The following is a 14,464-nucleotide window of genomic DNA, read 5'->3' as shown; positions in this document are numbered from 1 at the left end:
TATTGTTTTCCAACTGGATCCTCCCATCTAGCTTTTACTTCGAAAACGCAAGCGGAAGTGTGTGTGACTGTATTTAGAAAAAAAAAAAGAAAGAATTAAAAAAAAAAAAGAAAAAGAAAGGTGTCGGTGGCTTGGAGTGTGACGCTCACTGGGTCTTGTTCAGCAAAACCCAAGACGGCTTTCCTCCTAAAAGCCGCCCCGGTTCTTGCTCTCCTCACCAAAACAAAGAAACCATTCTCTTGTCCGGGAGTCCATTTGCTACTTTTTGTTTTGGTACTCGTCTTGTTTTGTCGTTCGCCGGGTCGGCTTCACACGACTTGTCCAAGTTTGTTTGGAATATGGCTCAGCATGGAAATCCTGTAGCCAGTTCCCAGAAAGCACTCATGCTGGAGATGAAAAGTCTTCAGGACGAGCCGGTGGAGGGCTTCAAAATCACTCTGGTCAACGAGTCGGACATGTACAACTGGGAAGTGGCGATATTCGGTCCACCGAACACGCACTACGAAGGCGGTTATTTTAAGGTGAGTAGCTAACCTCAGCTAGCACTACAGCTACTATTGTTCTTTTGCCAGCTTTTAAATGAACTTTTTCTTTTCTTTACCGATTTTCATGACTGTCAACATGTGAATAATGTCTCTGACGATGTCAAAGGTTCCACATTTTTTCCTTCTGTTTGTCCAAAATATATATTTTCAATAATTATAAGATATCAATCAATGCTTTTGTTACATTGTTTCACGATACAATATTTCTTAGTGATGCACAAAAAAAAAATTAATGTTTTTTTCAGGATGTCACAGGTCTGTCAGGCAAAGGCAGAAGTTAGATGGAGGCGGCTGTAAATGTATCTCATTTGCCATGAAAACACTGGCACAGATTTCATACACAGCACATACAACGTGAGCATCTTGCGAATGGCGTCGGGTCACCGTAACCTCGGATCAGTTATTTCAAAAAGCTGCTTGGCAAATGCTTCGTAGGCTGCAGCTGTTTGTCATTGAGGGTGTCTTGTGATTGAGTTTCATGGACGGCTCTGAATGCACCAAGCGGTCTTATTTCCTCGTCTACGTGGGGGATAACACACCAGTCAAATCACTTTTTATCTTCTCAAATCCTTAGCAGTTAATTTTTGTCTTTTATTCTCCAAATATATTCTGTGATTTTGTTCATTTCTGTCTAATTTTGATCTAACAGGCCCTGCTCAAGTTCCCGGTGGACTACCCGTACTCTCCACCTTCTTTCCGCTTCCTCACCAAAATGTGGCATCCTAACATTTATGAGGTAGCTTTGTCGATTTTGGGTCACGTCAATCCATCGGAATCATATATAAACGTTTGACTTCTTCCCTCGGTTAGAACGGAGAAGTCTGCATTTCCATCCTGCACCCGCCGGTGGACGACCCCCATAGTGGCGAGCTACCGTCAGAGCGGTGGAACCCCACGCAGAATGTCAGGTGAGATGACAAAATCCAAAAGTCGTTTTTTTGTGTGTGTCCGGAAGGGATTAATTTTATCAGAAAGGGCGAATCGTGGTCAAATTTCCACCTCATCCTTGGCTTGTGATTTCGTCATGTCTAGGACCATCTTGCTCAGCGTCATCTCCCTTCTCAATGAACCCAACACCTTCTCCCCGGCCAACGTCGATGCCTCCGTCATGTACCGCAGGTGGAGGGAGAGCAAGGGTGAGGACCAGGAGTACATTGAAATCATCAGGTACCTCAGAAAAAAAATTAAAAAATAGGCAGAACAATGAAATGCGCATCTACAAAACAAGAAAATATTTTACAAACACTATTTCATATAATTGCATATTTATGATGGCACCTCTGCACAGCGTATCAGCTCTTGATGGTGTGATGTCATTTCCTGTTAGTTGTAAATGATACTGTACGTATTAGTGAATTGAAGAAAATCCTAAATTGAATAAAAATCGCAATATTGGTCAGAAAAATGGGACAAATCGTTCAGCCCCGCCTCTGTCTTCCTTTCCCCCTTGCCTGGACAGGAAGCAGGTGCAAGCCACCAAAAGCGAAGCGGACCTCGACGGCGTCAAAGTTCCCGTCACGCTGGAGGAGTACTGCATCCGCACCAAAGTGCCGGCCACCGACGACGGCTCCAACCTGCTGTACGACAACGACGACTTCGATGACTACGACGACGGCCAATGCGACAACTACAGGGACATTTGCATGGACGACGACGACAACTCGGACAGCGAGTACTACTACATTTAACCCGGCGCTCGCCAACGTTGCTTTCTTTTGTTTTTGTTTGTTGGTGATGCGTCAATGGAGTTCAAGTCGTTTTAGCTTCTTTTTAACACCCCCCCCCCCCCCCATCCCAAGAGGTCCGATGGGATTGAGCCAACTGTGCAATTGAAGCAAAATAGCTTCCTCCTCTCTTGCACAAAATGGAGGATGCCATTTGAGCCCTATTTGGATGTCACTCCCTTTTCAACATTCACTGTTTTTCTTGTTTTTTGTGTCACTGCCAATTGAGCCCACTGTTTGAGCACAGGCACCAGAGAACCACTACAACAGCTCAAGCAAATATTTGATGAACATGTCAAGAGGTATTTCATGTGTTAATGGATGTAACCTAAACAAGCTGCAATTTTATTCAAGATTTAAAAAAAAAAAAAAAAAAAAAACAGGAAAAAAAAGAAACGTGCCTCTGGCTCAACTTTGACTTCCTGGACTGTTTACGATCTACCTTGATTGCATGTGGATATATTCAATGATCACTTGATTTTTGTTTTCTTAGTTTGTATATTTTAAAAAATAATAATAAAAAATATTAGATATATATTTTTCCTTAGTTTGTATATTTAAAAAAAAAAAAGGAATAATTGTTTGAAAGAGTAAGGAGCTGTAAGCAGGAAGGTAAGATTTTTTTTGTGTAATGGTGGTATAATCAACCATTAAGTGATCAGCTCCATCACTCACTTTTTTTGTTACGTGTAGGTCATGTACTTGTCCAGGATCAGATGCTTCCTGCACGCTGCTGTGTTGACTCCCTGATGCACTTGGGCATCACACTGAAAGGTGACATTTTGCAACACACTTTGGAAAAGTTGCTTTGTCTGGTGGGCAAACATTCAAAGACTTTAAAGTCTCGTCCAACTTAATTTTGTTTTTTAGATTGTTGATGTGGTGTGAGGAGATGCAGGATGTGAGGAGTGAGTACTCTGCAGGCTGAAGCTGATGATGGAGACCAAAGACGATTTCCTCACATGACAAGGTGTGTGACCACATCCTGCCGCTAGGGTGCAGCATCAGATCATCTGATCTTGTCTGCGTTGGAATGACAGGTGTGTTGTGCAATCGCCTCCATTGGCAGGTACGGTTCATGCTGTTTTTTCCCTGTATATACTTAGCTGATAATGCGCACATTTTATTTTTAATTTTTACCTAAATGTTTCGACAATGTTAAAACTTTAGGACACACTATCTGTTGAAACCCTGCCGGATTATAAACCTTGTAATCATTTAATATAGCAGCGCCCGCGGTCCATTCAACTGTATCTTGAACAACTGATTGTTTTCAAACTTGCATATGGGTACAAAAGTTTGTAATTACCTACAAATGCCACAAGATGACGGAAAGAAACTTTAATACACAAGACTATGTAGGCCTGACACAATGAAGCTTCTCCCTTGACTTCAAAATAGTTGCGTGGCCACAAGATGGCGCCAAAGCAAGAGTTTTATATTAGACATGGCATTTGAGCACATAACTAGCCAATATTGTTTTTTGTTTAAGTGGACAGGTTCACTGTACTACTTGATGGAAATCTGTCAAGGGATATAGAAAGGAAGTGGCTGAGACTAGATGAAAGTAAAAGGCTGTATGGAAAGTACACGCAGTCGGAGGTAAAGTGTTTTCCCGTGAAATGATTGACATGTCGCGGTATCCATTTTTAGCCTAGGTACGTCATATGGCCGCTCTTGTTCATCTCCGCCTCAACCCGGCTTACACCTAGCCTGCTGCTTGGGCTCATGTTGCCGTGGCGACGTCTACATACCAGACATTTATGTCCGACCTTCTTTTCTGTCTACTGTTGCTGTCCTTTGACCCAGATGACCCGGTTTGAGGCGCTCCTTATATAGAATCACACTGTATAAGTGACACTTTTCTGTTCCGTAACCCATTTTACGCATTAATGAATAAAAGCTTGAACAAGTTTGGACATTAGTACAGTAAAGGAACTGATGTGTCATTGGAGCAGGTGATGCAGCATGTGGCTCGCTGGTGGAGCCCCGAGACCTTTGCACAAGTGTGGTCACTGCTTGTACAATGAAGTGGCCTTTTGTAATTCCACAGGTGAGGCCGTACAAAACATTCCCTGCCAGTGCGGCGTCCATGTCAGGAGGTTTTTAAACCAGCGCACATCTAAGTGTTGCCATAGCAAAGTCTCCAGGGAAACAGCACTTTAAATGCAGGGATGGACATGCCAAATAAGAGAAGCTGGAGAGTGGAGGACGGGGAGGAGAAATAGAAGGGGGGGGAGAAAAGTTGCTCAAATTGAAAGACAGCAGGTGCATCTACGCTTATTCCAATGATACGCTCACAAAACGCTTTATGATCTCCTATGAGAGCAGATGTTGTGAAATATTTATTTCGCAACGTGTTTGTTTATTATTCTGCTTGGAGTTTACGCTGACATACATATATAGTAGTAAGGAATGCTTATTGACTGACAGCCACAATGTGATACCTGATTTTCCCATTTTTTTAACAATTTTCTTTACATTTTTTTTCTTTGCTACTCACATATATTCAGTGTGTGTGTGTATTATGTAATCCCAAATGATGTCCCCGCAAGATTAGAAAATATATATTTGGTTATTTACAAGTTGATTTAAATCCAAAAATGTGCGTCGTAATTGTCCTCATCAAAGCTGTCATTGTGTTGTGTGCGGGAAGGAAATACTTGACATGCTCTAAGAATAGGTATTGTTGCGTGTGTCACACAAATAGACATGGCTCAAGCTGATTGGTCACCCCGACTGTGGTGTTGCATATATAAAGCTCGCACCCGGAGCTCCGCGCCGCACCGTGCTAAGCGCTCATTCTCATCACACCTGTGGCTGGCTGCAAGAAGCAAGAGGAGCCCAGATCATCTGTCGTTTTCCCCCCATAACATTGTGAGTATATGAGCTCTGTAATTTTTTTTTTCGTGTATATATATATATATCATGATAACATTGTAAGTGAAAAAAGTAAAGCCAAAGTACTTTATTCTAGTCTTTATTTTGTTTATTTAATTAGATACAATATTTTAAAATGTATGTACATTTTAACCCATTTTATTTAATTAAAATATTCAAATATAAATAAAATATCAGTAAGTCGTATATGATGTAGTTCAGTTTTGGACTCAGGTGTTGTATTGGCTCTTATTGGATTGCGCACGTGTATACCTAATATTGTGTAGTTTGACTTTTTTGCATGTATTGATACCTAATGTCTTCTAGAAAAAAGTTGGGTTGCAGGAAGTTGGGTTCTTGCATGTACACATTTATGCCAGTAAAGGAGGCATATGCCCCCCCCCCCCCCCCCCAATCTAGAATTAAAATGATCTTATTTTGAATTTGTCAGGATTCAAAAGTGGTGATAGATGACATCAAATGTAGGGAGTAAAAAGTATAAAAGTTATTAGGGAGTCCACAGTCAGTCTGTTACTTGTCAGCTGTAAAAGTGATTGGTCGTCTTTCAAGTGCCGCAGGCGAAAAGCTACAAAACCAATGTTATTTTTTGTCAGTGCTCCCAGTGGACTCGTGATTTACACTCCCTTGTGTTTTATTAGCTGCAGCTCCAGCTCATTGCACTGCCGCTCACGCCCACGCGGCCCGCCGTCCGGGAGGTGGGGCACCATGTGGGTTTTGGATAAGATCCGCGGCTCGGTGGAAACCGGCGTGCTGCGGCACGGGGAGAACGATGACAATAAAGGCGCGGCGACGCCCTACTCTAACGTCCTCACGCCAGACAAGATCCCGGACTTCTTCATCCCGCCCAAGTTAGTCAGCTGTCCTCCCGAACCCGAGACAGTGAAGCCCAAGGAGGCCTTGCAGCCTTCCACGTCGGAGCAAACCATTAGCGGCGGGAGGAAGATCAGCGGCTCCAAAAGTCCCCGTCTGGTGGTCAAAATGGTGGGAGACACAAAGAACCTCCTAAAGGCGGCCAACCGCCACATCATTCAGATCGAGAGCGCCGACGACGTCATCGCCGGGGACACCAACGCTGACCCCCAGTCACAGACCGCCATGTCTCTCCCCTACGTGCCCAAGACCCAAACCTCTTACGGCTTCACCACCTTGAAGGAGAGCCCCCACACTCGTCGCAAGGAATCGCTCTTCCACTGTGACATCACCAGCCCCATGACTTCCCCCAACAGCCAGAGGAAGACCCCGGGCAAAGGCGACGGAGCCGGGGGCGGAGCCGGCAACCACCTGAACCCGGCCGACTTCAACTCCTCCCACATGAACCCGTACCGCTACTTCAGCGGCGGCGAGAGCGACACCTGCTCCTCGGCAGAGTCGTCACCCTTCAGCTCGCCGCTACTATCTCGTTCGGCCTCGCTGCTCAAGATCTTCTCGCACGAGACGCAGGCCAAGGTGGCGAAAGCCAAGCGCTCCTTCGCTCGCCACAGCTCCCTCTCCACCGACGACTGCAGCTCGGCCGAGCCCAGCCCCTGCGTCCAGCGCCGGCTGCACATCCCGTCCTTCCACTACGGAGGCGCGCCGGCTCCGGAGCACGGCTCGCAGCGCGAGCACACGGTCAACCTCCACAAGAGCGGCAGCGTTCGCATCAGCGCCCATTACGACGCCGGCACCTCCCGCCTGCGCGTCCGCGTACTGGCGGCGGAGAATCTCTACGACAAACACTTTGACATCAAGAGCATCAACTGCTGCGTGTCCGTTTACCTGAAACCCGGCAAGATGCAGAAGCAACGCAGCAACATCATCAAGAACAGTCGCAACCCTGTCTTCAACGAGGACTTCTTCTTCGACGGCGTGGGGCCGCTGCAGGTCAAGAACCTGTCGCTCAAGCTCAAGGTGGTCAACAAAGGCACCAGCCTCAAAAGGAACACTCTGCTGGGTGAGCGGGAGGTCCTGCTGAGCAAGCTGCTCTCGGGGGTCTAGGCTCCAAAAAGCAACCAGAATCCACTCATGGACCTTTATGAGTTCTTTGCACTGCTCCACAACTTTCGTGTTTCCACTGGGTCGTACGCTTCAACCCCCCCCCCCCCGGTAGCCAATGTGTCCCCTCAAGCCAAACAAATGAGGTTGCCAGGTATGGACTTCCCCCAAACCTTCCCCCCGCCCCTCACAGCGCACATCACTATGTGTGTCTCATGCCCTGATTTTGATTGTGTCACGCCTCGGCCACAAGCTGTGTGTGTCTGTGCACAAAGACGCTTTTGTGAGGGCCCCCCCCTTGTCCACCTTCCTCTGCTTTGATGCAGCTCCACGTCCTGATGTGCAAATGATGCTTTGATCCGGGCGGAGGGGAACAAACAAGCAAAAATAAATAAAATAGAACGACAATGCAAGTGTAGCGTTTTGCATGGCATGAACGCTTGCTTAAAAATATTGCGCCAAACCTTAAAGCCTTACAATTCTTTACCGCACTACATTAGGTACACCTTTAGCAAAACAAAGCTACAATTTTTTTTTTACCCTCCCTCCTATGGACTGATTGACTTTTTCTGTATGAAAAGCTTAAAAAAAATTTTTTCCAACCTTCCCCATAGACGAGGCTAGGACAATTTAGGGGAGATTGTTGTCACTCGCAGCCAGTACTTACCAGCAATTCCTGCAGATCATTTGGTGATGCTTTTGGCTTATTATTATATACTTATTTAAAAACAGAGTAAAAGTCTGATCATGCCTCACAATAACATGTAAAATCCTGAAGAGAGATTCAAATCAGGTTAGCAGATGTGCTAAGCGTCACTAAAACAAGTTCATTCTTGGTTGCTACTGTACCTAATGTTTTGGCCACTGTGTGCCTGTATGTGTGTGTGACTGAGATGAGCATGACGTTCAGTCAAGAGTTGTTCATTCTCTATGTGTAATGAACGCATGTTGTTTAAAAAAAACAAGTATGTTCTGTTTTTCCTCCGCTTGTGCTAGTGACGCACCGGCATGTTGACAGCCAGCGTTACATCTTGGCCTCACTCGCATGCAACTAAATCCGTAAGTGTTTTGGAGCAAAAACAGAAAAAAAGGAGCTCACGCAAAAGCTTCTATAGAAATCTGTACAGCTGATGTGACTCAGTCTTGCATACAAATAATTCAAAGTCACAAGGTCAACCAGACAGAATTCTAATCTGGTCGTTTGCAGTAGCGGAGGTGTGTACGCCAATGTAGGGTGTGCGCTACTCCTGTGATTTATTATTATTATTTTTTTTAAGTGGGCCTCTGTTTGACAAGTGATTGGTGTAACTGTTGTAGCAGAAAAAGTAAGCAATTTAATGAATTAAAATAAAAACACTTGACCAACTTGAAGTGGACTGGATAGTTCTTATCCCAGTAATAGCAAACACTTTATTCTTGTCTTCTCCTTCGCTGAGTATCCTTACGGGTGTGACACACACACGTGTTTGTGTGTGTGTGTGTGTGTGTGTGTGTGTGCCCCCCCACACACACCCACACTGAAAAGGGACTTTTTTTTTGTTTGATTTACAGAAACAAAGACGGGTTTCCCCAATAGGCACCATTGTTCATTTCCGACCCTTTCCCAGCTTGCAAATTGATTTGTAATTTTGTCATCTGGTGAGGCGGCAAAGCGACCATCTGAGATGCGGCGCTGACGGAATGGAAAGTTATACACCCGAGGGCAAATTTGATTGGGGCAATTTGTATCCCTGGCTTTCTTGGCAACACGGAGGAAAGGTTCATGGCTCTTATTGGCTTTGGGATCGCTATGGCAACCCGGGAGCAGACTCTCTTCTGAGTGAAGGAATGAAATAAGTGTGTGTTTAGGAGAGGCTCACTATTGCGGTTGAAATTGCCAGCCAGTATGATTGCGCTGAAGTGTTTTACTTTCTCCTTCCGGCATTCCACCTGCAACACTTGACTGTGACTACTTCAAGCTCGAGAGCAAATGAACACGTTTTGGGAATCCGTTTGAAATTCATCCTGCACTGGTCGCCTGTTAAACGCATATTGGGCCGATTGCTGTCACACAAGCCAATACTTGCCAGCAGTTCCTGCAAATTCTTTCATGACTGATTTTCTCGTGTCAGCTTTGAGGTACTTTGCAACCTCCTTGTTCAGGTTAGTTAAGCGCAAAGTGAGAGTGACAAACTTTTACAAGAGCCTGAAAAAGAAGCATGAGAGCTCCCTGAAGCATCCGACATTGTGCAGATCACCGGAGGTGACTAGCTGGCATGCGTTGCCATGGCAACACAAGGGCGAACCTTTAATCCAAGCGAGGGAGGGGAACCTTAACTACAGACTGGCAAAGTGATTGATTGAGCATGAAACTAATGAGACACTAATTGTTAGTGATTTTCGAGCTGGGCTTCTATACCAAACCCGCTGGAGTGATGGAGATTCATTCACCTTGATTTTTATTTGCCCATCCCCTACATGGCGGTTTGGAAAAAAACACGCACACACACATAACAAAACAAACAAGGCTACTCGGAAATGAAAGCGGGTTGATCAACATCATGCAGGCTTTTTTTCCGGCATATTAGGCTGCTAGCTGGGTGGCTTGTTATTGTCAAATTATTTAAAGTGCAGGGAAAACATTGTGATGTGATGCTCTGCTCAACAAACAAATCCACCTCAAAATGTCTTTTGCATTTTTTTTTTTTTTTTTACTTTCCACCACTTTTCTAACAATGGGAGAAACAACGTGTACATATTTTATAAGGCTAGACAAACTCGTACTTTTTCATGTTCATATATGTGCAAATCTTATTATTCTGTATAAACATAACTGCTCAATAATAATAATAATAATAATTAATAATAGTAATAATAATAGTAATAATAATAAAAATAATTCATAATAAAATAAATTATATTTATACTGCACTTTACATTTTAAGAAAATCTCAAAGTGCTACAGAAACGCTTTTTTAAAAAGCACACAGCTTTGTAACCTTCCAATACACATACGCAGGTCAGGTGACCCTACCAAATGGTCAGGTGACAGCAGACCTTATAAGGACATCATCCTTTTGCTTTCCCGCTTCTTTCAGACAATATAAAACTTTCGGACCTGGAGGTTGTTGTGTAATGGCCGCCATTAAACAATAACGAACCAATTGTTACTCCAAATCTTTGTTTCCCTTGCTCAACGTCTGCATTTTTTGGGGGTATCATGTTTGCTAACTTGAACAGGTAAGATTTCCGTCATTCATTTCACTTCTTCCATGTTTGTTTATATTGTGTAGTTGGTCTTTTTTGTTTTGTCTATTGTTTGCTAACTTGTGGACTTAGCGTCCTTTCAATTTACTCCTCACTTTACTCGTGTAGTTAGCGTTGTAGTTCACTTTGTTGTTTGCTAACTTGTGTAGTTACTTTTGGCTCACCATGCAGCGCCTCAAACCTGAGGCTTTGATTGTGAAGAAGAGAACATGGCAACTTGGCAAGTACCTAAGAGTGATTTTATTTATTTTCCTTCCGCATCATTGACAGTTATTTTGAGGTGCATGAAGATTTAGTAAATTTGTGTCATCTCAAAATGTTTGAAACGCAGCTTTAAATTTGACAATCTCTTCTCATTCCAGATGGGACATATCCAGCAGTGACATGCTGGAAAACATTTCCAAATATCGTGTTAAAATCTGAGTAAGTAGATTTTTTTTTTGTGTGTAAAGACATGCACAAAATGAGTTCTTGCATTTAATGTTGGTTCAGCAGTTTAGGCCTTTGAATGAGTGTTGTGCAAGGTATAATTTGAAAAGTCTAATTAGAAATACCGCCTGTGAATTGTTTTTGTTTCTTCATCTTGGATTGTTTTTGCACATTAGTGAGAAAATATTAAGTCATTTAGAGGCTTTTTTTGCAAACAAGCCTTTACATTCCCTCTCAGCTTCACGTAGTGGACAGCACAATGAACAACGTTTGCTCAGATTAATCCGTCCAGATAACACGAGGGCCGAAATCTCCGTGCGTGTGTGTTATGGATTAAACGCCATACCTTCTGGTTGCCATGGTGACTGGGCAGGGGAGCAGACACCTGTGAATTAATATCAGCTCCGCGGCAACGGGATCTTAATTAGAGGAGCGTCGGAACGAGCGTCCATTCAAGGCGTGAAAATCAAAGAGTTGCCGTTGAAAAGGACATCTGTCTGATAGGCTTCGAGTTGAAGAGGTGGAGAAGCTTGGGTGTGTGTGTTTTTTGTTTTCTCCGAGCAAGTTGTGGATGCTTCACGTGAAACTCGTGCTCTGGTTTTGGCTCACAATGAAGCAATTACTTTCAAAAAGTGTTGAATTTAATCCACAAACGTTGCAGAAACATATTTAGACAACAGTTCTCACATTCATGTATTCTTGATCCTCTGTGATGAGCTGTCCCTGTCGCTTGCTTCGATTGAAACAATGTGACATGTCAACTCGTTCTCCTTGGGCAAGATTATTTTACAAAGCCGTCACTGTAAGGTTGAATCGAAAAAAAAAAAAAAAGTCTCTTTTAGTTCTTGCGCCTAAGGATAAAACATTCCCCCTGATGAGTTTCGGAAGCACGAGAAGCTGTTTTGTGTCGTTTTGATTCTCTTTCTGCTCTGCATGGACGCCTGTTGAATTGTAGGTCACGCCGGCAGTCCTGCTGATGCCTTGATTGATCCGAGTAGCTTTAATGGATTTTTTTTTTTTTCCTATGCGCCGCCACTAAAAAGGTTGGAGTCATTTGCACAAAGAACACGCTCTCCCATAACACTTCAAGTCAGTATCTTCAAATGTGAGATGTGCGTCTGAAATAATACGGCCGTTATAAAAAGTCAACACACCCCTTCAGATTCCAGCTGTTGTGATATTTTAGACATGACAGCAAAATGAATTGAATCATAATCTGTATAACCCAATTGGAAAAAAAAAAAAGAGAGTGGGAGTAAAAACAAACAACTGCGGTCATGAGGTTGCATAAATGTGTACCACATAAGTGCTGCACGTAAGTGTGCTGGGATTCACCACCTAAGTGCTGCCATTTAAAGTGCCTCGAATTAGACAAATACGTTTCAGAATTCCTGGTAGGTTTTCTATTATTATCAAAAAATTCCAGCAGACCCCGGAAAAGTTTGTGCCAACTGGTTCACGCCAATATTTAACCCCTAATATATTTTTGGTTATTGGAATTTTATTGCAGATATTAATGATTATATTTATTAACTGTAATCCACATAGGTCAGGACCTAGTGTACAACAAGCCGCACCTTTTAACATATACAGAAAGAGCCTCTATTGTCAAGGCCGGGCTGAAAAGAACGACACCTGATGAAGCGAGTAAATGCGGCCCGGTGACGACGACGATGATAATAGCAGGCCTGGACCTGAGTGGTGTGATCAACACAACAAAGACCAGGAACGGAAACGGTGAATAAAGAAACACGCTCGCACGCATTCACAATCAGTAAGCCAGCGCATTGTTTATGTTTTTGATTGCCTCTTAATAAAGACTACATGGACATTTCCTCATACACCCACAAGCAAAGCTCCTTCAGCGTGTTTGTGTAAACTGCGGGATAAATATTAGCATACGTTTATTTATACACGGCCGCCCGCCTGGGCAATCTGCGGCTGAGTTTTGATTGGAAACAAGGGTTAGGGTTTCAAATTGGGAGTTCATTGTCAGGGTCTGTCACAATAAAAGGTGAATTTTCTAGAAGCTAATACTGCTAGCAAACAAGCACAAGGCGTTGAAGGCCTCCTTGGTGGAGGTAACGAGGCAACCTAATTGTTAGGAGTAGCAGGTTGCATACTCGGATCGGAGATCATGCTGCGGGAGAATACCCGACCGCCGTTAGAACCTTTCGAATCGCCCAGGAATGGTTTTCCCGGGGCGAGCTGCTCTTACAGTCAGTCGCGCAACAGGTTTCTGTTAAAGAAGGTGAGAAGGCCTCCGTCTACTCATTGTGCTTTCAGCAGGCGCGAGCGGCATGCGGCGAGAGCCAATTAGTTTAGCCCGAGTTCAGATCACTGTGGACGGCTCCGTATTGATCCGTGGTTTCAAAGTAACGAAGCAGAGCTCTCTCGCTCTCTCTCGGGTTTCGGCCGGACCGTGATGAGAGGCGAAGAGTAAACAAGGTGCCGATATCGCCTCGTCTAATTCACTTGTGCACTTTACACGGAATTAGAAGTGTCTATCAAGACATGAATCAAAGGTGGTGTGATTGCGATACGCGTCTTGGAGGAATGGCCGGGACGTGATGATCGATTCCTCTGAGCTATGTTTAGAATGCAGTACGGTGCACGCTTGGGAATCTCGTCATTTGAAATCCCCAAAGCGCCCCCTCATTTCAAATTGGCATTCTGCAGCGAGAAATGAGAAATCAGGCTTGAAAAATATGAGAGCGACTTTTGGTCTCTTATTGGGAACATGCTTTTACCCCCAACAAATGATGCAATTATACAAAAGTCTCAACTTCAAGTAGCTATGTGACAAGTAGCTATTGCTCCACAGCAGATAGCTCATCCCAAATATGAAGCTGACATTTTCTTTTAGCATTGAATCACTCTAAAACGCAAGTAACACGGAAATGATCTCAAAAGGTGATTTACAACTGACCACATACAAAATTTCGCCAACTCAACACGACTTGAAAGTTAAATTGAACAGGTAAGTTAGCTAGAATGTTAGCTTCGCAAATATAATAAATTGAAAGGGTCTTGTCTCTGCTTGAGCCCGTTGGCATCAGATGGTATCCCGTTGAAGATTTAGCAGAGTGACAGGAGGATTAGCTTCAGATTTTTTTTTTTTTTTGGAGTAGGCCCGAGAACTGCACAGCTCCATGTAGCAGACAAACAAGGCAGTATATCTACTCCTTTGGCTTGAGGGCTTAATAAATCCGCCAAATTAACTCTGCCTCAGTTCCCAGCCCAGGCTGAGCTTTTACATGACAACAAAGCTGCTACTTCCCAAATGACAAACAATATAAGTAACAAATTACACAGATCAACTCGGCACATTTTAGAAGGGCGTTTGAATCCATTCTCTGTAAAGAAACTCATTACAGGTATTCACAATGTCTGTTGGGAAAGGTCACATTTTGTGCCGCCCTTGGAAGTTAATTAAAGTCATCCGAAAATGAAGAGTGGTTAAATGTCTCCGCATTTGAGCTCGGCGCCCTCGTGGATAAACAAGCCTTTACTGCAGTTGTTTAATTGACATTTATTTGACAAGATTGAAATCGCCATTAAAAAAACGATTATTCATTGACTCCAAACCTTTGTATTTATTCAACTACTAAAATGAGGAGCTTTGATTTAGCCAACAAGACACCCCGT

General features: G+C 43.6%; 2 protein-coding genes across 3 annotated transcripts; both read left to right on the top strand.

Moving 5' to 3' along the window:
- The first annotated feature begins 102 nt into the window (after positions 1 to 102).
- On the top strand, positions 103 to 2,665 carry LOC133166586 (ubiquitin-conjugating enzyme E2 R2-like). Of its 2 annotated transcripts, none has more exons than XM_061296603.1 (5): positions 103 to 521; positions 1,195 to 1,281; positions 1,356 to 1,453; positions 1,578 to 1,681; positions 2,005 to 2,665. In XM_061296603.1, the coding sequence occupies exons 1-5, from the start codon at positions 339 to 341 to the stop codon at positions 2,376 to 2,378; spliced, it is 846 nt and encodes a 281-aa protein (XP_061152587.1). In that variant the 5' UTR covers positions 103 to 338; the 3' UTR covers positions 2,379 to 2,665. The 2 variants fall into 2 exon arrangements, with proteins under 2 accessions (XP_061152587.1, XP_061152588.1); XM_061296604.1 differs by having other exon boundaries at positions 1,578 to 1,712; positions 2,005 to 2,379.
- A 134-nt stretch (positions 2,666 to 2,799) lies between these two features.
- LOC133166582 (C2 calcium-dependent domain-containing protein 4C) lies at positions 2,800 to 8,497 on the top strand. The gene is made up of 3 exons (XM_061296595.1): positions 2,800 to 3,043; positions 3,140 to 5,146; positions 5,809 to 8,497. Exon 3 carries the CDS (start codon positions 5,876 to 5,878, stop codon positions 7,142 to 7,144), a length of 1,269 nt encoding a protein of 422 aa, XP_061152579.1. The 5' UTR covers positions 2,800 to 3,043; positions 3,140 to 5,146; positions 5,809 to 5,875; the 3' UTR covers positions 7,145 to 8,497.
- The last annotated feature ends 5,967 nt before the right edge of the window (positions 8,498 to 14,464 follow it).

Source organism: Syngnathus typhle, linkage group LG14 (assembly GCF_033458585.1).
Source record: "Syngnathus typhle isolate RoL2023-S1 ecotype Sweden linkage group LG14, RoL_Styp_1.0, whole genome shotgun sequence".
NCBI lineage: Eukaryota > Metazoa > Chordata > Actinopteri > Syngnathiformes > Syngnathidae > Syngnathus > Syngnathus typhle.
This window is presented reverse-complemented; position numbering and strand designations above follow the sequence as displayed.